General features: G+C 50.5%; 1 protein-coding gene across 1 annotated transcript; it reads right to left on the reverse strand.

The window, feature by feature from the left end:
• Window positions 1–892: 892 nt before the first annotated feature.
• ZSCAN2 (zinc finger and SCAN domain containing 2) lies at window positions 893–22,181 on the reverse strand. Its single transcript, XM_047863134.1, has 3 exons — window positions 22,068–22,181; window positions 19,569–20,068; window positions 893–3,600 (listed from the first exon to the last, which is right to left on the reverse strand). The coding sequence occupies exons 2-3, from the start codon at window positions 19,957–19,959 to the stop codon at window positions 2,159–2,161; spliced, it is 1,833 nt and encodes a 610-aa protein (XP_047719090.1). The 5' UTR covers window positions 19,960–20,068; window positions 22,068–22,181; the 3' UTR covers window positions 893–2,158.
• Window positions 22,182–24,029: the final 1,848 nt, after the last annotated feature.

Consider the following 24,029-nt stretch of genomic DNA (forward strand, 5'->3'; position numbering starts at 1 on the left):
TCAAGGGGCCTGGGGCTTCCTGACGTCTTCCAGGGAAGAAGGCTGTGCCCTTGCCTCCCGCACGGAGCCGCACGAAGGCCAGTGCATGCTGAGCGCCCCCTGCCTCCACAGACCCGCTCCAGGGGCAGGCAGGACAGGAAGTGACGGACTCTCAACCTTTCTAGGACCACAGACTGTCATCTCCCAACCTGATCTTCTGTCCCTTTTTTTCCTAAGATATTTTGTGTCCCTACTAGGTAGACAGGAGTAAAAAAAAAAAAAGTTTTGCAAAGCTTAATATCAGCTCTTTTCTTGAGACTTAGAGGAAGAGAGCGCTAGTATCTTCTATGACCCAAATCCCAGAATTTGGTATCAGCTGGAAAACCACCCTACCCATCCAGACAGGTGGGATTATTCCTCCTACGAAAACTTCATGGAGTTTTCCTAGAACCTAGTACCCAACACCGTGATGGTACTTAAGTCCTCAATGTTTGCCAAATAAATGAATGATGGGGATTTCATGGCCTACGTGGCTTGGTTTAACAACCATCACTGCCTAGTTTAGAAACATCCCCCTTGTGTCTAAACTAGTTGATTCTGGATAGAGATGATTCCCAACGGCCTCCTTAGGAGGCCGCTGGCTTCTTAGCCAAACCTGCCACTCCATCTTGGTTGACAGACTGGATGCAGAGTCGGCAAAGGACGGTGGACAGGTGTGTGCACCAGTCAAGCACACAGATCTTGGTTCACCCAAAGGTGTGTTCTTTGAAGCCACTGACTTTGACTCCCTGAAGGTCTTGGGCCACTTTTGGCCTAGGGCAGGAGGTGAGTGGGTGGGAAGTGAGGTGTGTGGGTTTGCTAATAGTCCGGTCCACATCAGAAGGCAGACACAGGAAAAGAATGAGACTATTTTATTAGGCAATGTTGAGCATCCGTTCTCTAAGAACCAAGGCCCGCTGTGAGCACAGGCTCCGTGTGCTGGAGGAGGTGGTTTCACATTTCCCAGAAACACTTTATCTGCTCTCCTCTTCCTTATAACAACCCCCTTGACCTGCTACCATCCCCTGGTCTCTACGGTTTCAAGGCTCAAGGACCCAACCACAAAGCGCTGGTAGCATCCCCAGACCAAGGATGACACCTGTTAGGACAGCCCCTGATTCAAGCTCACATCCCTCCGGGGGACAGACTGTGTGTCCTCAAAATCAACACTTCCTTAAAAATATGAAAGTATACAAAAGCTACCAGACAGAATTCTACCTCTGCATATAGAACATAAACAATAGAAGAACGGGAATGGCCAGTGCATAGAGATGATCTGGGGGCTGTTTATCTGTGGGGGTGAAGACACAGGCCCCCCTGAAGAGTGCAGGGCTGTTCCACCCTCGATGAGACAGAAACCACCATCGGCCAGGGGTAGGCAGTGGGGGTCCCCAACTTCACTTCCCACTCAAAAACCAAAACTCCACAAAAACCAGTGCACTCCCCCAGCAGCCGACTTCCCACGGGACAGTAAGCAGAGACACAGGCAAATGTGTACATCCCCGTTTATACCCTTCCTGGCAGGCCCTGTTCAGCTCTTAACCAACGGAAAGCCTACCAGGACGCTGGTTCCAGGGCGTACAGCCTGGTGTTTAGGTGTTCCTGACGCTTTCTACAAACAGAAACGGCCTTTGCCTTCATGTGGAGGACCCAGAGCTGGACAAGCCCATCCACCCTGACCTGCAATCAAAGCCCAGGACGCACGCCAGGAAGAGTGCGTTTGGACCGGGCGCCCAGGCGTGCCAGCAGCTCGGGGTCAAGGCACCTCAACCCAGCGAGGTGGGGGCGAAACCACCAGCACCTGTGGACCGTATTTCCGAGGACTCAGCCTGGGCTGGGGGCACGCGGTCTTCCGTTCCACATGCGAAACACCCCACCCCCACCCCACCCCGTCCCACTAGAGAGGGGACCGAGGCACAGAGCACCGGGACGCAGGTCGCCAGTCGCGCCTGGAAACGAAGCGGTGAGAAGACCCGACCCTCCGTCCCCGTGCCCTGTTCTGGGGGTTCGCCTGCGACCACCGGGGTGTGTTAGAGACGGGGACGGGGGAGGGCGAGGTCCCCGCAAAAGTCCCCAGAGACCGCTTAGGGAGCATGGCTCTCCCGGAGGGACCTCGGCGTCCCGGGGCCCTTCTGCCGCCTCAGCCCAGCTTGTCCTTCACGTGAGTCCTCTGATGGGTGATGAAGTTGGAGCTGTTGCTGAAGCCCTTGCCGCAGTCGGGGCACTTGTAGGGCTTCTCCCCGGTGTGGGTGCGCTGGTGGACGATGAGCACCGAGTTCCAGCTGAAGCCCTTCCCGCACTCGGGGCAGCGGTACGGCTTGTCGCCCAGGTGGGCTCGCTGGTGCATGACGAGGACCGAGCCGCGGCTGAAGCTCTTGCCGCACAGGACGCACCGGTAGGGCCTCTCGCCCGTGTGCGTCCGCCGGTGCGCCGCCAGCTGGGAGCGCTGGCCGAAGCTCTTGCCGCAGTCGCCGCAGCGGTGCGGCTTCTCGCCCGTGTGGATGCGCTGGTGCTTGACGAGGTTGGAGCTCCAGCTGAAGCTCTCCCCGCACGTCAGGCACTCGTAGGGCTTCTCGCCCGTGTGCGTGCCCTGGTGCGCGATGAGGCTGGAGCTCTGGCTGAAGCTCTTGCCGCACTCGCCGCACTTGTAGGGCTTCTCCGGCAGGTGCGTCCTGCGGTGCGTGGCCAGGTTGGAGCTGCGGCTGAAGCTCTTGCCGCACTCGCCGCACCGGTAGGGCTTCTCGCCGGTGTGCGTCCTGCGGTGCGTGATGAGCGCCGAGCTCTGGCTGAACCTCTGCCCGCAGTCGGGGCACCGGTAGGGCTTCTCGCCCGTGTGGATCCGCTGGTGCCGGATCAGGTTGGAGTTGTAGCTGAAGCTCTCCCCGCACTCCTTGCACGCGTACGGCTTCTCGCCGGTGTGGATGCCCTGGTGCGTGTTAAGGCTCGAGCGGTTGCCGAAGCTCTTCCCGCACTCGGGGCACGAGTAGGGCTTCTCCCCCGTGTGGGTCCGCTGGTGGGCGATGAGGTTGGGGCTCCTGCTGAAGCTCTTGCCGCACTCGGCGCACTGGAAGGGCTTCTCCCCCGTGTGGATCCTCTGGTGGGTTATGAGGTTGGCGCTCCGGCTGAAGCTCCTCCCGCAGTCCCTGCATTTGTAAGGCTTCTCCCCCGTGTGCGTGGTCTGGTGTCTGCTGAAGTTGGAGCCGTCGCTGAAGCTCTTCCCGCACTCGCCGCACTTGTAGTACTTCTCCCCCGTGTGGGTCCGCTCGTGCGTGATCAGGTGGGACTTCCGGCTGAAGGTCTTGCCACACTGCGGACACTCGTAGGGCTTCTCCCCCAGGTAGGTGCCCTGAAGGCCGATGAGCCGTCCCACCTCCCGGCCCTGGGCCGCCACCTCCCTGCGGCCCCCGGCCGGGGCCCCTCCCCGGCGCCCCCCGGGGCCACGGTCTCTCTCCAAGTCGCTTTCCCAGCCAGGCCGCTGAGTGCCCGCCCCGTCGGGCCTCTCCGGCAACATCTGCCCTGATTCCGCGTCCTCGAACACATCTTGATTGGAGTTCTCCCCATCCTCGCTCTGGATCTCAAAATCTGAAACAGGGAAGAAAAACACGTTTCTTCAATTTGTACTCAACCTCTTGTAATGATGAGGAAAGGAAAGGAAAGCAGAGTGAAATCTTTTACCAACTAAACTTTGTTTTCAAAGCACGCTCCATGCTTGGGGCACCTGGGTGGCTCAGTCAGTTAAGTGTCCAACTTGGGCTCGGGTCACGGTCTCCCAGTCCCTGAGTTTGAGCCCCACGTGGGGGGTCTGTGCTGACAGCCTGGAGCCTGAAGCCCGCTTCAGATTCTGCGTCTCCCTCTCTCTCTGCCCCTCCCCTGCTCACGCACGCTCTCTCTCTCTCTCTGTCACAAAAATAAACACTAAAAAAATAAAAATAAATAAAGTAGGTTCCATGCCCAATGCGGAGCTCCAACTCACAACCCTGAGATCAGGAGTCACACGCTCTACTGACTGAGCCAGGCAGGCTCCCCTAAAATTTAAACTCATGAAAATGAAGAGGCCAAGGAATACTCAAAACTTTTAAAAAACCACGTGGATTTCTGGGGCGCCTGGGTAGCTCAGTCAGTTAGGCGTCCGACTTCGGCTCAGGTCATGACCTCATGGTTCGTGAGTTCGAGCCCCTCGTTGGGCTCTGTGCTGACGGCTCGGAGCCTGGAGCCCGCTTCAGATTTTGTGTCTCCTTCTCTTTCTGCCCTGCTTGCGCTCTCTCTCTGTCTCACAAAAATTTAAAAAATGTTAAAAAAAAAAAAAGAAAGAAAAGAAAAAAACCAGGCTGATTTCCTTTCCTTCTGATTATCTGGTTGTCAGACCTCATACCCATGTGGTAATCACCCAGAATTTCTAAGACTTAAAAGATTCGGGTCCCACATCTATATCTGTTTCTTCACTGGGAAATGAAGTCAGGTGGGGATGTGAAAATCCTAATCAAGGGAAAACAACAGGGAACACAATGACCCCCAAAACTCACCAAGGTGCCATATGCCTAACAGGTGCTCAATTAAATTTGGTGAATGAATGAATACGTTTTTCACTGGTGCCGGAGAAATTTCCCTAAAACTCAGTCTCTTTTCAGGGGTGCCTGGGTGGCTTAGTTAAGCAACCAGCTCTTGGTTTCAGCTCAGGTCGTGATCTCATGGTTTCATGAGTTCGAGCCCCGCGTCAGGATATTCTCTCACCCTCTCTCTCTGCCCTTTCCCCACTCACGCTGTCTCTTTCTCTCTCTCAAAAATAAATTAAAAAGCCTTTTTTAAAAAAAAGATTATATAATAATCTCATGCATCACACTATGGTGTTAATAATCGAACTAGATTTTAAGTAAGACAGACGAGATAACAGGGCCTCTGCAAAAAGGACTTCCAGGTGTCTATATAGATGACTGGAAGCAAGTGGGAAGTTAAAAGAGCCCTAAAATTTCTCTGCAGTAGAATGGACCTCCCATCGGTAATACAAAGTATCTACCTTCCAGAAACTTGTCAAACTACCGCCCAGTCCTTATCAAACATTTGGGTGAAAGAAGTCATTCGGGAGGATCCCCGAAAAGACATGCATTCCCTTCCTTAACGGAGAGACTCTGAAGTCTATCCCAGGATCAAACCAGAGCAGTGGAGAGCCATTAGCCTGGATCGCACTGTTCTGATCCTCGCAGAACTGAACCGTGTGTTGATTTAATGACTCTGGCCGATAGTCACGAGCAGTCTGAGAAGTGTCATCAGAAATTAATGGCTGTCGGGAACGTTACCACTGCCAGGAAGTTGTTGGCAACATTGTTTATACCACACAATGTCCTCTTGATGAGCGAGAAGGAAATTTCCCTGTAACCGAAATTCCCAAAAGAACCACTCTCTGATCAACACATTTGTGTTTGCCTCACACCTCTGGTGATGGCTCCCCCTCTCTGCCTTGCCTGCTTGGAAGCTTGGAGCCAAAAGCTCAGAGAAAGAATACTGGATGTTTGTCCCGCCTGCAATCTGTGTTCTTTCATCTCATTTTTCCCCTCCCATTATTTTCTTTTTTGCTATAATTTCCTTGTGCCCCTTTCTTTTTTCTGTTCTTTCTTTTCTTTCTCCCTTCCTTCCTTCCTTCCCTCCCTCCCCTTTCTTTCTCTCTCTTTCTTTCTTTTTGGCTAATCTCCATAACGTTCCAATTTTAGGACCTGTGCTACCGAAGCGAGCACCCTTGTGCAGTTTCCGTAAGCTGTATTTAATTCTTTTTTGGAATTCTGTAGGGTACAGAAGTAAATCAATGATTTATTGATAAGGATGACAGGCTGATTATCCCTAACACCTAACTTAAGACCTCCAGAAAAGAGCAGATCCATCCAGAGCAGGGAAGACAATTAGTAAAATAATTATACAAAGTCCTAGTGACATTTCCATGACTGAAGCTAAGAAATCGTTTATTTAATTTTTTTTTTAACGTTTATTTATTTTTGAGACAGAGAGAGACAAAGCATGAACGGGAGAGGGTCAGAGAGAGGGAGACACAGAATCTGAAACAGGCTCCAGGCTCTGAGCTGTCAGCACAGAGCCCGACACGGGGCTCGAACTCACGGACCGCGAGATCATGACCTGGGCCGAAGTCGGCCACTTAACCGACTGAGCCACCCAGGCGCCCCAGAAATCGTTTATTTAAAGTTAGATGCTTGATTCCATGATTATGAGTTTCTGCAAGGTAAGGTAAATTTCCGTATGTGCACATGATCAAATCTGCCACGCATCCCTCAGGGAGAACCCGGGTTCCAGCCATGCCATCAGTCAATACTAGCTGAGACTGTATTTAAACTCACAGGTAGACATAAGGGTACATTTCATGCTCATTAACACACACTCTGCTGGTAGTGTGTGGGCCCCTACACCCGCCCTCTGGCCCCAGATCTCCAGGGACCGGTGCATGTTCCCACGAGGCCAGGACCAGGAGTTCTGTGCGTCCTCGGTTTCCTGCAACGGTTTCCCAAGGTTCTAGCACAGAGGTCTGCCATCACCACTCTTCTACAAGGTCCTCCAGGCAGACGCCCTGCCCTGGTTTGTTTTCGGCAAGCCAACACTACCCAAGACATGTTTTTAAAATGACTTTACTAGTTGTTCTCTTCTGAACAAGGACACTAGCTAATAAGCTTTTCCGCTGCCTTAAAATCAGAAGAACTGGTTGGTGTGTTCTGGAATGAGCTCAGAAGCAACAGGGAAGATGAACAGAACCCAAACTCCATTTGCAGTGAGATTAGGGAGCAGATTAATCTGCAGACACCAAAATACATACAAGGGCTTCCAAAAACAGCAGAGACTGGGCAGAGGCCGAGGAGGCAGGAAGTGAAGAGAATAAACATGGAAAGTGGGTGCGGGGGGAGTGGGGGGGGGGGGACTAAGGGCAACGGATCTCAATAAGCTCAGAAAGTCACTTCCTGAAGGTAAGGGACTCACCCTCAAGAGCAACAGTGCATGTGGGACCGGGCAAGCGGGGCTGGCTTCGGGAGGTCAGGCTGCAACCAGAATCACCCACATGAGCCACATATGCAGGGAGCGTCTGTTTCTGCGAAGCGGAGAAGGAGAGAGCCTCTGACCCTCACATGAATCATGGGAATTATTCCTGAGAAAGCGACATAGGTCACACGTTAAAACAACACTAAGCAAAGCAACTGCCCGTAGGAAGGCCGGCTCGAAGTGAACGGTCGAGAAAGAGCTGGAGCGACAAAGAGCCGGAGCGGTGGCGGCAGGGCTCCGGGAGGCAGGGGAAGTCCGGAGACGAGAGGACAAGATGAGGACACAAAGGAAAAGAGGCAGACGGGAAAGCTCAGAAAGGGGGAAGGGGGACCCAAATGAGAAAAGCAGTGAAAAGAAGGGGACAGAGAGGACGAGGGGATTAAAGAGAAGGGCGGAAACGGACAAAAGGAGAGGCCACACGCACAGAACTGGAGTTAGCGAGGAAAGGGAACTAAACCAAGGAATAGAACAAACACTAAAAGTGTAACCTATGAAGCTACGAGGACCCTTGAAAGGTGCGCTGTGTCAGGAAAACCAGCCCAGAGTGGTTAGCGATGAGACAGGGGACAACAAGGCCCCAATCACTCACATGGGGGAGGAGAACCAGCTGGGCTGAGACTTCTCCACGGGGACATTCAGGGGACATTCAGCGCCTCAGGCGGCAAGAGACGCGAGGTAGCCCAGGAAAGCAAAGGTGGGCGGGGGATCTCGTGTTCAACAAAACCCCCAAGGATCAGGCCTGCAGGCAAACAGCGCTGAATCTGCACAAAGTCACAGTATGTGGGTCCTAGGAGCCCTTCTTGAAGAAACTACCAGGAGGTGAGCTTCGGTCAACCAAGAGATGAAGGCAACCCTGGAGCAAAAGGGCTGGGGATGAACGTCTGATAGCAAGTCTCACACTACTGGGGCGATTACGATGAGAAAAGAGAACGTCAAGGTTCCAGAGCGGTGCAGAAGTGATACTCTAGCCAAAATCGGGGCTGAGAGAAGGTGGGTGGGAGACGGGACGTGTTCACGGATTGCCTCATCTGGATACCCAGGAATTCAAAGCGCATCACGAAAAATTGGCAAATTGTGCACTCGAAGTGTGTCTTTATCAGTACAAAAGCGGGCGCCTGGGTGGCTCGATAGGTTAAGTGTCTGACTTCGGCTCACATCATGATCTTGCAGTTCGTAAGTCAGGCCTTGTGCTGACAGTTCAGAGCCTAGATCCTGGAACCTGCTTTGGATTCTGTGTCTCCCTCTCTCTCTCTCGCCCTCTGTCTCTCTCAAAAATAAGTAAACATTAAAAAAAATTTTTTTTAATAAATAAACATTAAGGAGCGCCTGGCTGGCTCGCTCAGTGGAGCGTGTGACTCTCGATCTCGGGGTTGTGACTTCGAGCACCATGTTGGATGTAGAGATTACTTAAAAAAAAAAAAAAACTTGAAAAAATCTTAAGATTACTGACTAAAATCGGGGGTGGGGAGGAGAGGGACTATCTTTGCCAGATGTTAAAACCTATTACCAAATCTCAAGAATGAAAATATAAATTGACAATAAGACCAACAAAGCAACACAGTAGTAACTCTAGAAATAGACTCAAGGACATGTGAATTCAGAATTTGATGCAGGTGTCACATGAAAAGACAGACGAGTGTAAGGGAAACAAGAATCCGTATAATGACTCTGGGACTTTAACGTATGATAAAGGCAGCCTCTCAAATCCGTGGAGAAGAGACACGACATTGAGTAAATGAGGCTGGACGACTGATTAGGCCACATGCAAAAATCTGAGTTGGATCCCATACCAGGAAAAATCCCAACTAGATCGAAGATTTAAATGTAAACAAAACAAAAACAGTGTCAAACAATTAGATGAAAATATGAGAGAATTCCCTTATAATAGGAAAGCTTTTAAATTTTTTTTTAACGTTTATTTATTTTTGAGACAGAGAGAGACACAGCATGAACGGGGGAGGGGCAGAGAGAGAGGGAGACACAGAATCGGAAACAGGCTCCAGGCTCCGAGCCGTCAGCCCAGAGCCCGACGCGGGGCTCGAACTCGCGGACTGCGAGATCGTGACCTGAGCTGAAGTCGGACGCTTAACCGACTGAGCCACCCAGGCGCCCCTAGGAAAGCTTTTAAAAGTGATGCTTAACTTTATGTGATTATCTTCTATCACCTCATTACACCCCCTCCCGCCGTCTGCAGCTTAAGAACCAGTCCTACCCCCCTTTACTAGACAAAGAGGCAAGACTGTGATATTCCAGGAAAGGCCAGAGGAGGGATGGGAGTTCTTTAAAAGCTGCTCTCTGATAGCAGAGAGGCACAGGAGCCATTCTGAAGGACAGAAGAGTGGCCCTTCCAGTGATCTGCCTTCACAAGGGCCTCCACGGGAAACACAATCACCGAGGTGGGAAGGATGAAGGATCCTGGCCCCTTCCGAGCATCTCCTCAAGAAAGACGGGCACGGGTGAAGTCAAAAGAGTACAAAGTAGGGGTGCCCGGGTGGCTCCGTCAGTTAAGCGCCCAACTCTTGACCTCAGCTCAGGTCTGGATCTCAGGGTCGTGAGTTCAAGCCCCGCGCTGGGTTCCACGCTGGGTTCCACACGCTGGACATGCAGCCTACTCAAAAAAAAAAAAAGTACAAAGTAGAGTGCATTTGAGCTCAGGCAGCTCCCTCCTTTTTTTATTGGTGGCCAAGGAAGAGCATGAAGATTCAGAAACGGCTAGGTCAGATGCACGGGGAGTGTCTTCACCAGCACGTGATGCGTGGGGCGGGAAGAGCCGGTCCGGGCTGGGAATTTTCTTTCCAAAGGAACTTCACGAGTCGATGTCGTATCTTCTATTACAAGATGCCAAAAGGAGCATATTCTGCGGATGTGACTGCAAAGAGGGAGGCTGGCAGGAAGGAAGGAGGATGTGGTAGGAAGGCCCAGATCTCCAGGACAGAAAACTCCAGAGATGAGTCAGGTGTTAAGGAAATAAGGAAGAGAGGGTCACATTTTCTAAATAACTTCTCTCCCCTAAAACTACTGAAGTAGCAAAGAAGTTACTTTATCTATGTGGAGACTTTAAAACGAAGGTTTTGGACTGTCCTGTGCAGTTTAAGAACTGATGAGCCTCACATACACTCTTTATTCAGATTATGCTATTTTCAGACAGTGTGAAGTACTGTGAAAGCAATAAAATAGGGTAATGTGAAAGCCAGCGGCCAGAGGGCCCCCCTGAGAAGCTGATATCTGGCCAAGATGGGAACATTGGTCTAACTGACTTTTTCTTTTTTTTTTTTTTTTTTTTTTTTAAATTTTTTTTTTCAACGTTTATTTATTTTTGGGACAGAGAGAGACAGAGCATGAACGGGGGAGGGGCAGAGAGAGAGGGAGACACAGAATCGGAAACAGGCTCCAGGCTCTGAGCCATCAGCCCAGAGCCTGACGCGGGGCTCGAACTCACGGACCGCGAGATCGTGACCTGGCTGAAGTCGGACGCTTAACCGACTGCGCCACCCAGGCGCCCCTGACTTTTTCTTTTTTGATATTTATTTATTTGGGGGGGGGGGATGCAGAGAGAGAGGGAGACAGAGGATCTGAAGCTGGCTCTGTGCTGACAGCAGAGAGCCCGACATGGAGCTCAAACTCACGAACCATGAGATCATGACCTGAGTCCAAGTCGGACACTGAACCGACTGAGCCACTAGGGGCTCCTCTGAATGACTTTTTCTTTTTGTAAAAAAAAAAAAAAAAATTTTTTTAACATTTATTTATTATTGAGAGACAGAGAGACACAGAGCATGAGCAGGGGAGGGGCCGAGAGATGGAGAGACACAGAATCTGAAACAGGCTCCAGGCTCTGAGCTGTCAGCGCACAGCCCAACGCGAGGCTCGAACTCACGATCCGCGAGATCATGACCCGAGCCGAAGTCGGACGCTTAACCGACTGAGCCACCCAGGCGCCCCTGAATGACTTTTTCTTAAGTAAACTTTACGCACAATGTGGGGCTCAAACTCATGATCCTGATATTAAGGGTTGCATGCTTCAGCAGCTGAGCCAGCCATGTGCCCCTCCTCTAACTGACCTTAACAGTTATCTGTACAGTATCGACCCAGTTGATTTATTCATATGCTTCACTGTAAACACAATTAGCAAGCTTGTTCCTCTTGGATATAGCGCTTAATTACCCACTTACTAACAGAGCCATATATATTTGTCTGTGACTAACTTCAGGTTTTAGAAAGTATAAAAAGACTGTCAAAAATGCACCCCTGAGGGGCGCCTGGGTGGCTCAGTCAGTTAAGCATCTGACTTCGGCTCAGATCATGATCTCACAGTTCGCGAGTTCTAGCCCCGCATGGGGCTCTGCGCTGACAGGTCGGAACCTGGGGCCTGATTCGGATTCTGAGAGTGTGTGTCTCTCTCTGTCCCTCCCCTGCTTGTGCACACCTGCTCTTTCTCTCTCTCAAAAATAAATAAATAACATAAACTTTTTGAAAAATGCATCCCCAAGACAGACTTCAAATTTATGGTTCTCTCCCTGTGCGCTGCTGGTGGGAATGTAAAATCGTGCAGCCACTGTGGAAAACAGTGTGGCGGTTCCCCCCCAAAATTAAACATAGGATCACCACATGATCTAATAATTCTACATCTGGATCTTTACCCAAAAGAACTGAAAGCAGGGACACAAACAGGTATTCTTACATCCATGTTCATGCATTACTCGTAACAACCAAATGTTGAAAACAACCCACACATCTATCAACAAATGAGCGAATGAAATATTATTCGACCTTGCAAAGGAATAAAACTCTGACCCATGCTTCTACACGGATGAACCCTGAGGACATTGTGCTAAATGCAATAATAAGCCAGACACAAAAAGATAAATGTTGTGTGATTCCTCTATATGAGGTTCCTGGAGGAAGTTTATCATAGGGACAGAAAGGACAATGGTTGCCAGCGGCCGCGGGGGAAGAAGGAATGGGGTGTTACTGTTCAATGCGCACAGTTTCAGCTCGAGAAAAGGAAGAAGTTCTGAAAATGAATGATGGTGGTGACAATTGTACCACAATATGAATATATCTAATGTCACTGAACTGTACACATAAAAGTGATTAAAACGGCGGGCCACCTGGGTGCCTCAGTCGGTTGGGCGTCCGACATTGACTCAGGCCATGATCTCATGGTCGTGGGGTCGAGCCCTATGTCAGGCTCTGTGCTGACAGCTCAGAGCCTGGAAGCCTGTTTCAGATTTGTGTCTCTCTCTCTCTGCCCCTCCCCCGCTCGAGTTCTGTCTCAGTCTCTCAAAAATAAATGAACGTTAAAAAAAATTTTTTTTATGGTTAAAATGGCAAATTTTATATTCTGTAAATTTTATCACACTAAAAAAAAAGAATATATGGCTCACCTCTATCAAATTTAAAATAGGTGACATTACCTCCTAATTCTGAAGTTAATTTTAAAAGATTAAATAAGGGGCGCCTGGGTGGCGCAGTCAGTTAGGCGTCCGACTTCAGCCAGGTCACGATCTCGCGGTCCGGGAGTTCGAGCCCCGCGTCAGGCTCTGGGGAGCCAGTTTCCGATTCTGTGTCTCCCTCTCTCTCTGCCCCTCCCCCGTTCATGCTCTGTCTCTCTCTGTCCCAAAAATAAATAAACGTTGAAAAAAAAATTAAAAAAAAAAAAAAGATTAAATAAATGCTCAGAAAGGCAGAGAATTCTCAGAAACATGCTATTAAGTTTCAGATGGTCCAGTAGGCAAAAGAATAGTATCTTGTTGTAATGAGTATTTCCCTGATCATTCCTAAGGTTGAACATCTGGTTTCATAAAGTTACAATTTACTTTTCATTTCTAAATTGCCCGTTCATATCTTTTATTTATTAATTTTGAGAGAGAGAGAGAGAGAGAGAGAAAGAGCTCACATGCATGAGCTGGGGAGGGGCAGAAAGAAGGAAAGAGAGTCCCACGCAAGCTCCAAGCTGATAGCTCCACTGGGGGTGTGTGTGGGAGCCTCGATCCCGTGACCCACGAGACCATGACCTGAGCCGAAATCAAGAGTTAGACGCTCAACCGACTGAGTCATCCATGCACACCCCCGACCATGCATATCTTTTGATTACCTTTCATTGTTCTGGGTTGACTTTTCTTATGATTACAGAACCTCTCACAGATCAAGGATCTTGGGCGCTTATCTGCTACACCGCAGACTTTGCTGCAAATATTTCCAGTTGGTGCACTGTTTTTTAACTTTGTGCATAGTACCTTTTTTACACAAAGGACTTTTCTGTTTTCCTGTGTCCAATCCATCTTTGAGGATTGCTGTCTTGCTTAAGAAGGCCTTCTCCACCACAAGATTATAAAAAGATTCTCCTACGTGTCATTCCAGGTCTTTTAGAGTAGAGAGCTAGAATCCATCTGGACTTTATTTTTGTCACTTGTGAGGCAGTATCTATTTCTGTGTAAGTTATGAAATAAGGATCCAATGTTAGTTTTTTCAAAATGGCGAGACCACCGTCCAAGTACCATTCACTAAACAGTTCGCGAATTGCCGTATGACCTTTTTCTTCCCTTCTGGGTTACTGAACAAAAGCTGCAGGCCAAGCTCAGGCGAAAGCAATGGTTCCTGGATTTTCCCATCCGGGACACAGGCTCTAGACTCACGTGCACAGCACATCCCCGCTGGGGTTCACAGGGCCGTGCGTGACCCCTGCCTGGCCAGACGCCTCCTCTTTCTCTCACACCAGAAAGCATAACAGCGAGTGTGCAGAAAACAGCTATCAGTAGGGAGATAAACCTGAATTTACTGTAATTCATTTACAACAATGAAATAAATTAGTCACAGGCTTTGGCACTTTAGCATGCGTTAGGCTTCCAATTCTGGTAAAGCCCCTCCCACCTGACTGCGACACCACCGTCAGAGCCATTGGTCGAAAACGCAGGCGTTGACTGGGCTACAGCTTGGGGCCCAGTCGAGCTCCCCCATCGGAGCGTTGTCCTGGCAAGCGTGGCAGGAACCTGCTCACGCCTGAGCGACTGGGAGCGCTGTTTCTGTTCCACCTGCACTCTGGCCGCTTGAAAGCTTAACCGCTGATAAAACCGGCAGTGAGCTCTGTTAGCAGTTTAAACGAGTGACTGCCGAACATCCTACAGGTATGACATTCCATCTAAGAGCTCTGTGTGGTACACATTTCAGATATTTACGTGAATTAAAGGTGATTTTTGTTTTGAGGCTGAGAATCGTAGCTTTATTTATTTTTTTACTTCTTAATGTTTGTTTATTTTTGGGAGACAGAGAGACAGCGTTGAGTGGGAGAGGGACAGAAAGGGAGGGAGACACAGAATCCGAAGCCGGCTCCAGGCTCCGAGCTGTCAGCACAGAGCCCGACATGGGCTCAGACCCACAAACTGCGCTATTGTGATCTGAGCCAAGGTCAGCCGCTCAACCGACTGAGCCACCCAGGCACCCCAAGAATCGTGGCTTTAAAAAGACAGACACCTTCTCTACTCTCCTTAAGAAAAACGAATGTATTTGCTCTGTTGTCATAAAGGGAGCATTTTGCTGTGGCAGAAAACTCAGAATAGGTCACCTGTTGCCTGTGCTCAAAAGCCAGATGATTCTAAAGATGGCTGGAGAGGTCAGCTGTGACTCTGGCTCGACTGTTGGACAAGAGTAGGTCTGAAGTGGACAACCTCCAATGCTCTCTAAGCCAGAGCAGAGCCTCTCAAACTTCCAAGTGCAGACGAACCACCTGGAGTTCTCGAATGCAGATTTGGCTTCACTTGAGTTGGGGTGAGACTGAGTGTACCTTTCTAACAAGCACCAGGTGATTCCAGTATCTTTGGTCCACGGACCACACTTTGAGTAACCAGGCTCTAAGCAGTGGTTCTGAAATTTTGCTGCATCTTAGGACCAGTCGGGAGCTTTCAAAACTTCCTTGCCTGGGCCACACCTCATGGCAACTAAATCAGAAAATCAGAATCCCTGGGAGTGGGCTCTGGGACCCCAAGTGGTTCCCAAGTGTGGTCAAGTTTGAGAACCAGAGGTGTAGCATGGCGGCCCGCGAAGTGGAGACAGCATCAGGATCGCTCGGGGGGCTTGTTAAACCCCCCATGCTCAAAGTTTCCGGTTCCATCGGTCCGGGGTGGGGCCCGGGAATTTCGTTTCTAACACATTTCCAGATGACGCTGATGCTGCTGGTCCAGGGACCACACGTTGCACTAATGGTCAGAGGACTGATCTATCAGGAATTTATCCATCTTGAGCCCAATAATTTCCCTTTGCTCCCCTCTCATGTCAGCAGTCTCTTTTCTGGGTGATGGAGCTTCTGTGGGACAAAATCTATGTATCAGGAGAGAAGCATTTCCCCTTTCCTCTGATGTAGCACCAACACGGTAGTGGGGAGTCTGGGGAAGGCCACCGTAGGCTCCAACAGTGTCTGCTTACCTCTCACAGAGAGTTGCACGAAACCTGGGTAGAGCAATTACAGAACAGCACTGCGTCAAACTGCCTCAATTCTACAGTGACTAGGGGCGCCTGGGGGGCTTAGTTGGTTGAGTGTCCCACCTTCGGTTCAGGTTGTGATCTCACAGTTGGTGGGTCCGAGCCCCGAGTCGGGCTCGCTGCTGCCAGCGCAGAGCCTGCTTCAGATTCTCCGTCTCCCCCTCTCTCTGTTCCTTACCCCGCTTCGGCGCTCTCAAAAATAAATAAACATTTAAAAATATACGGGGCGCCTGGGTGGCGCAGTCGGTTAAGCGGCCGACTTCGGCTCAGGTCACGATCTCGCGGTCCGTGAGTTCGAGCCCCGCGTCGGGCTCTGGGCTGATGGCTCAGAGCCTGGAGCCTGTTTCTGATCCTGTGTCTCCCTCTCTCTCTGCCCCTCCCCCGTTCATGCTCTGTCTCTCTCTGTCCCAAAAATAAATAAACGTTGAAAAAAAAAAATTAAAAAAAATATATATATAAAAATAAAACAAAAGCTTAGCACGGCTTCCTCAAGGAGAGGCAGAAAGCCTGGAATGAAGAAGCTGTCTGCCTCCTTCGTGGACTGTGCAGGGGAGCGTCTCCACACCTGCAGATGGGCAGGAAGGATTTACTTATTCATACCAATAACACGTCGTGAGTTCCCATTGTGAGTGAGGCACTGTGCACAGTGCTGAGGGAGAAGGAAGGAAAGGAAAGAGGGAAGGAAGGGGAAGGAAGGAAGGAAGGAAGGAGGGAAAGACAGAAGGAAGGAAGGAAAGGAAAGGAAGGAAGGGTAGGACGGAGGGAGGGAAAGGAAAGGAAAGAGGTTCCATGCCTTCTGGGATTTTATAGGTTCCTAGAAGAACTAAGTCAACTCTTCACATAACTGGAAAACAACATGGAACATAATCAAAAGCTAAAGGACAAGGAGGTTCCAAACGCCCTGGGGGAGATGGTTTCTGGAAGACATGATCAGGGACGCTCTTGGGTGGCTGGACCTGGGGACAGGAAGAGGCACCAGAAGTAAGGACAGCTTTATGGAGGGTATCTCCAAGGGTATGCAGTCAAAGGACTCCCGGGGTTTTCTCACACAGGGACGGGACAAAGCCATTCCAACTCAAAATTCAGGAGCACAGATGAACGCTAGAAAGCACCAGCTACGTTCAAGGAACAGCAAGATCTGGTGTGAATGGAGCAGGGGCAGTGACGTGATGACCGAGGGCAGCCGCAGGGCAGGTCACACAAAGCCCCGGTCCCGGGCCGAAGAAAGAGGTTGTGCTGGATTTGGAGACACGGGGGGAACTCATGACGAGTTTTCAGCAGGAGAGCGCCCGATCACTCAGGTGGGACCGGAACAGGGGCAGGGACGGGGAAGAAGCCATGCCTGCTATGGGGGTGCCGGTGAGAAATACCAAGGGCCTGGCTCAGGGCTGTGAATGGGGACGAAAGTGTCCTTGGGAAACACAAGGAGAGATGAGTGTTACCACCTCAGCTATTCACACAGGTCCTGTCTTAACTGAACTTATAAGAACCTTCAAATGTGAGTACCTAGATGTGCCTGGTAGTGAAACATTAAATAACCACTGTCTAACCAGGCCTTGCAATGTCCGGTGCTGGATAAACGTGTCCAAAGGTCCCGAGCTGCACAAACAGAACGGAGGTCAAGTGGTCTTACGCTGAATAAATGAGAAAGGACGGAGATGATCACAGGTGTACCTCTGATAATCACCAGGGGTGGGGGGGGCGCGAGGGGGGCAGGCGACTTTATGAAATGAATGGAGACCAACAAAGCCGATCGAAAGGGCAGAAGACAGAGGACTGAAGAACCCATCTTGGATGTTCTGGGGCTGATAAGAGGCACAAAGCCCTGCAGCAAGCCAGGTGGGGAGGGTCGTAGCAGGGGGTGCCTGTAACCACCTCAGACACCTGCCGAGACCTGACCCTCTGTTTTGTGACTTCCCCAACTAAACAACCCAGGGGTCACTCCCCAGCCCTCAACCCCTCTGGCCTCTCCACAGCCTCAGACTGAAGAGCCTGAAGTGCATCATAAGCTTGTCACGTCCGTCAAGAGGCAGGTAAGTTTTTAGGATAGGATGACAGATTTTTGGTTTTGTTTTCTTAAATAGGAAGAGTAAGATTAAAAGTCATTTTTCAGGGCCAAAGAAACTCAGGTACTTCGCTTCAAATAAAACCTACCGAACACGAGGGTATTCACTTTCAAGTGCCCCCATCTCTGTAAAGACAGCTTTCATACTATTCTTCCTTTCGGGTCTTATACTCTAATATAAACTTCTGCCTGCTGCTCAAAAACCAAAACAACGCGAAAGAAAAAACTACGAAACACACACGGAAGCACACAGACCAGAGCGCGAATCCCGGCCCCAGCGCTTGGCAACTCGTGCGACACTGAGTAAGGCCTTGACCTGGTGGAGCTTCCATTTCCTCATCTGCAACAGGACAGCCGCCCCCAGGATTGCCAGTGAGATGGCCACGTAAGGTGCCCAGGGCAGGGCTGGGCTCACAGTGGGCCCTTGACATCAGCCCCTTTCTCCAAAAGACAGCTTTACTCCTACCTCCCACGTCCCTAGGCATTGTCACAACCTCTGCTCCCAAACCACCTTCCTTTCCTTCTCTTCTCTTCCAGTCTTCTGAATCCTCCGGACCAGACACCTCTGAGTCAGCCCCCTTTGTCTTCGACCTCGCCTGCGTCCGCTCTTTCCAACCCCTCGCTGGAACTATCGCTTTGCACCACATCTGTGATGAAATGCTTAAGAACGTGAACCGTGTCCTCAGACCCGTGAGTTCGAATCCTGATTTGGCCTTGTACTCACTGCGTGATCTTCGGGGAGTCACTCAGTTTCTCTGGTGATAACAATCCCGCTTCTCTCCCAAGATGGTGAAGGGTCTGTGAGTTTTGCATCGTCGATACTAGGCACAGGGCCCGGACCAGAAAAGACTCCATAAACGCTAACCAGTGTTACTCTCAGTTCACCTTAGGTGTGTCCGGTCTCCTCCCCTTCTCCAGCTGTCCCCACCTCAGCCCAGCCAAGGCCCGGCTGTTGTCCTGTCACCAGCGTCTCCCTACTCGAATCAAACCTACTTCCTGTTGCCAAACTCCGCTTCCTCCCATGCTTGGGCTCTAGTTCAAGAACCTGCTGAGGCCAGCGACATCCAGTCCAAGCCCACCCTGCCCCCGTGCTCCACATCCTACTGCTTCCTAAAAACACACTTTCTACTCCAACCAGCGGGCCTCCCTTACTGTCACCTGAACCAGCGAGCTTCATGCCAACCCCTCCCCGCCGCCCTGCACCTTTTCCAAATTCCACTCCAGCTGACGACCTCCTGCTCCAGTCCCACATGCTCCCTGACCTCTCCCGTCCTCTGCTCTCTCTGAACGTCTACGGTTCTGGGCAGTGCAAAGGCAGCCACGATCGACGGGTCCTGGAGCAGCCTAAAGGAAGGCATTTGGTAAGCAGGGAGCTCAGTCCACAACCGAAGCCCCGAACGGAGACAGAGTAGTGAAATGGCATGTCTACGTCCCAGAAGGTATCGCTAACACGGGAGACAAGTATGTTAACTGTTGCCAAGAGCCCGGGATGACTTCAACAGACAGTTCCTAGGCATTAGCTGGCTTACTCGTCACTGATCTTGGTTTCATAAAAATAATCACTCTTTTTGAACATAGGATTATCTGGTTTTTCTAATTGCTGGCACTGCAAATATCTGAACGTTTATTGCACAACCAAGGGAAGGTGCCAAGGGGGGTGGTTTACTCGGTCTCCAGCCGCCCTCCTCCCCCACCTCCACCGGCTTCCCACCCTCGCCAAATAAGCACAGACATAAAAACTGCGCTTACTGCACGGACAGAGCTCCGAGCATAGTCCTGTGAAATTCTGGAATTGTCACTGCACACAACAAGGGCGTTAAACAAGGTGACAGCGTTCTGACCGCCTGCAGACAGAGCAGGAGAATGAGCTGCACCGGGCTCCGTCCTGGACGCCACGCTCTCCTCTGCCACAAACACCACACTCCCCCTCGTCGGAGGCATGTGCCCACCCTCCCGGTGAGGCCCGGCGTCTTACCACCGTCCCGAAGGGTCTGCGTCAGGTCCTCCACCAGGGCCACGGCCTCCTCGCCGCTTTCGGGCCGGTGCTCTTGCAGCCAGGCCTGGATTTCTCTGGGGAGCACCGTCAGCATCTGTTCCTTGGTGTGCACCTCCGGCCTCAGCCAGCGCCGACAGAGCTCCCGAAGGCGGCCAAGCGCACCCTGAGGCCCTCCAGCCGCCTCCCCGTGGGGGCTGCCCTTGCCGGCGCTCTCGGACTCAGGGCCATCCTCCTGAAGTACAGCTTCCTGCACCCAAGAGTCGTCCTCCAGGATCATGGTGGTGACCTCCTCCTGTTCATCTTCCTCGTGAGGCGCCTGGACCAAGGGGCTCAAGGGAGTGCTTACTCTCGGCCCCTCTGCAGCCATCATCCACCTTCCCAAGGCAATCCTGCAGGCTTCGAGCCTTGAACGTCAGTCTTCTAGAGCCAGGCTCGTCTGAGAAGACACCTCCGTCCTCAAATTTCAACAAGTTGTCTGGCTGAGAAATGAGAAAAGGGAACCACAGTCAATAAGCAGACTGTCCTACAGGGATCTAACTCACAGCAGCCCAGGTCAGGCCACCAAGTGATTCTTACCTCCACAGATGAACAGAAGTTTCCTGCCTCTCTTAAAGGAAAAAATGGCTTATTCCTGAAAACTTTTCTACGGCAAAAGATGAATCACAAGCACAAAAAACAAGCACTTTTCTTTCCAAAAGCAGGAGTATCAGAAATCCAAAGCCCTCCGAAGAACCCAGGACTGAGTTACTCTGCCCTGAATCAGTTCAAACTTGCTGCGGAATGACCTTGACCTAACACACAACTTAGTCACTTAACTTCAGGGACCATCCTTCTTACGGGGACATCTTCAGGATTGGCAATGGATCAGGTGTGAAGATACTGTGAGCCTTGCTGGAAGGAAGGCAATACCTTAACTGCATTATTACCATAGAAGTATGAAGTTTTAAAAAATAAACAGCAATGCTTCGATTAAAATTATAAATGAGAAAAAAAAAGTATGAAGTTTTAAAATGTTCATTCTCCTCAATGCAGACTCGGCCCCTCAGGAATTTATCTTTAAAAATAATCATCTTTGTAAAGAAAAATATATTTGCAAGGAAACAAAACCGTGGCATTGTTCCTAATTGCAAAACAAACCCGACGTTTTAAAAATCCAGCAGCATTGGGGCGCCTGGGTGGCGCAGTCGGTTGGGCGTCCGACTTCAGCCAGGTCACGATCTCGCGGTCTGTGAGTTTGAGCCCCGCGTCGGGCTCTGGGCTGATGGCTCAGACCCTGGAGCCTGCTTCTGATTCTGTGTCTCCCTCTCTCTCTGCCCCTCCCCCGTTCATGCTCTGTCTCTCTCTGTCCCAAAAATAAATAAACATTGAAAAAAAAAATCCAGCAGCAGAGGAATAGTGAATTATGGCACAGCCACACAGTAAAATATATTTATTTTATGCCAATTTTTTAAAAAATATGCTGATTTAATAATGGTTACCTTGGGGCAGGGGTACTGACTGAGAAGGGGCTCAACAAAGCCTTTGGGGTGCTAGAAACGTTCTACACATTGATTTGATGATGGTTGCACAAAACATACATATGAAATCTCAGATTTGTGCATTCTGCTGTAGTTTCAAATATTTTAAAAAATTATGCTGACAAAGATTATTATTAACCATTAGTAATCTGGGGTAATCTTCATAAATAAGAAAATCATGGGAAAAAACACACCTAGCAAAACAGAAACACTAGACAAAGTATGACCCCAAATCCCTTTAAAAATGAACACGTACACAAGGCAAAAAACAAAACAAAACAAAAACTTGGGACGTTAATTACACAAGATGTTGGGAGCAGTGAAATTACTACTCAAAGACTATAAAAAGGAAAATTATTCTTTAAAAATCATTACTATATCGTAAAGACTCAGATAACAACCCTCCTCCCCCGCCCCCCCCCCCCAAAAAAAGGGAAAACTGGGAAGGAAAAACTAAAAAAAAAAAAAAAGAAGAAGAAGAAGAAGGAAAAGAAGAAGAAGAAGAAAGCTACTGGGAACACTGAAGCTCTCAATGTGTTATTTACCAAAGGGCTAGAAGAGGCACAGGTATAACAGAAGTCCTGCTTGGGAGCCCGGGAAAACTGCACCCGGTGAGCTCATTCGCTTTCGGACCCGGGCAAGACACGCCCCCTCGGAAGCTCAGTTTCCCCATCCGTGAAACCAGGAGCTGAGCGGGACGCCGTCCAGCGTGCCTTCCAGTCCCAATCCCGCGCCCCTGACTGAACTTGCAGGCAGCTCACCGCCCGCGAGCAAGGTCCGGGTGCGTTCGCCGAGCGGACCCCAGGCGTCCCACCCTGGGACCCCGGCCCACTGTCGCGGACAGCGCCCCCGACGCCCCTCCCCCAGCAGGACTGCCCGCACTGGCTCCAGGCCCGTTATTCCCTTGCTGCGAGCTACTTCCCCGGCCCGCGCCGCTCCCGGCCCGTCTCTCCGGGCTCACCTTTCGGGAGACCAGATCCGGCTTCCGCAGCCACTCCGCACGCAAAAGCGCCCCCGGGCACAACACGACCCCTCCGGATCCACCGCGGCTCGAGCCCGAGGGGCACTGAGAACAATGGACGGGAGAGGCCCGCCCCCCACCGCGCTTATTGGCCGCCGAGAACGGCCCCTGGAAATCCTGCTCTTCTACTGGTTCTCCTGAGACGGCCAGAGGGAGGAGGCTGGGCCGAGGGCATTGTGGGAGTCGTAGTCCACAGCGGCGGCCCGGGCCGCGGGCTGGGAGCGCCACTCAGCGTGGATGGCCCTGGCAGTGCGGCAGGCCAATCCGCGGACCGGCCCTCAGGACCCCAGGGTGGACCAGAGCTGTGACCTGATGCAGGTCATTTCACTTCCCGAAGGCCTCCGCGTACTTGCCTATAAAAAATGAAAGTTGTGTGGAGGGGACTGCGTGGCAAGGCATGTTGTTAGGCGCCTCCGAAGGCTGTGCCCGGAGCAGGCGGGAGTCCGCCCGGGAAAAGCACCCCCCTCCCCGCGGCTGCCCGAGCCCGGCGCCCCCTCCCTCAACCTGCAAGTCCACGGTCGCACCTGGCCTCGGCACACCCCTTTGTTTTCGCACGTGGCGTTCCTGCTGGAGGCAAGTCCCCGCCTCTTCTGCCACCGAAGAACTCCCTTCTTTCGTCCACCTGGTCTTCTCGGAGCCTGCCCCATCATCACCTCCCCGGGCGCGGACGCAGCGCCCAGCACACCTGTTCCACGGCTCGGTGTCAGTCACCGACGCCAGCGCCGCTCACCGTGGGTCTCAGCCCTGGGAGGTGAGAGTGGGAGATCCGCCTCTGTCCTTCCCACAGTTGGCGCCCTCGAAGAAAGGACTGCCCCAACACCGCCTGCCAACAGGTGAGAAACCGTCTGGAAACCCAAGGGGGAAACATGAGGATGGAAACAAACACGCTGTCAGGGGTGACACGACAATTGTGAATGCTTTTATTATGCAGACCAGTCACTGGAGGCGCACAAGCAAATGACTACATTTGTTGCTTTAATTTTTAATTTATATTTCATTTCACTTTTATGAAAATTTCATGAGTAGTTGAAAGATGTTTTATGTTTATTTGGATAATTTTAATCTCCTTTTCTGTGAACTGAGAGACATCAGTGAGTGAATATCTTCCCATGGTTTTTTTTTTTTTTTTTCCTTTTTCTTTTGATCCAATAGTTAAGATACAGTGTTCTATGTTTCAGGTGTACAATATATGGCTTCAACGATTCCATACATTACTCAGCGCTCATCACGACAACGCACACCCTTTTTTAGAAGAATTTTTTTTAAGCGTATTTATTTTGAGAGAGAGAGAGAGAGGACGGGAAGGGCAGAGAAGGCCGGGAGAGAATCCCAAACAGGCTCCATGCTGTGAGTGCACAGCCCAACTCCAGGCTTGAACTCGCTTGAACTCACCAGCCATGAGATCATGACCTGAGTGAAAATCAGGAGCCGGGCACTTAACCAAGGCTCCCCATAACAAGTGCACTCTTAATCCCCATAACCTGTTTCACCCACCTCCTCTCTGGTAACCATCTGTTCTCTCTACTTAAGAGTCTGTTTCTTGGTTTGTCTCTCTTTTTCCCTTTGTTCATTTGTTTCTTAAATGCCACATGTGAGTGAGACCATATGGTATTTGTCTATCTCTGACTTATTTCTCTTAGCATTAAATCCTCTGGATCCGTCCATATCACTGCAGATGGCAAGATCGTTCTTTCTCTTCCTATGTTTTAATTAAATTTATTTGTAAGAGTTCTTTATTAGTTTGTCAAAGAAGTTGCTATGTTTCTGTTTGCTGTTCTTTTTTTTTTTTTTTTGCTGTTTTTATAGCATAGAAATTTTTATGCTGTCCACCTTGTCTTTTTATAACTTCTGAGTTTTGTGTCATTCTTAGAAAGTTCTCTGCGCACTCCCAAGATTATTTGA

The sequence above is a fragment of the Prionailurus viverrinus genome, chromosome B3, assembly GCF_022837055.1.
Source record: "Prionailurus viverrinus isolate Anna chromosome B3, UM_Priviv_1.0, whole genome shotgun sequence".
Lineage (NCBI taxonomy): Eukaryota > Metazoa > Chordata > Mammalia > Carnivora > Felidae > Prionailurus > Prionailurus viverrinus.

Bases quoted from the DNA above. Each gene is read 5' to 3' on its own strand.
- ZSCAN2 (XM_047863134.1), bottom strand. From the start codon at position 19,959: ATGATGGCTGCAGAGGGGCCGAGAGTAAGCACTCCCTTGAGCCCCTTG. The intron at 3,601-19,568 runs GTAAGACGCCGG...TCCCTGTTTCAG, and splicing joins GCAGACCCTTCGGGACGGTG to ATTTTGAGATCCAGAGCGAG.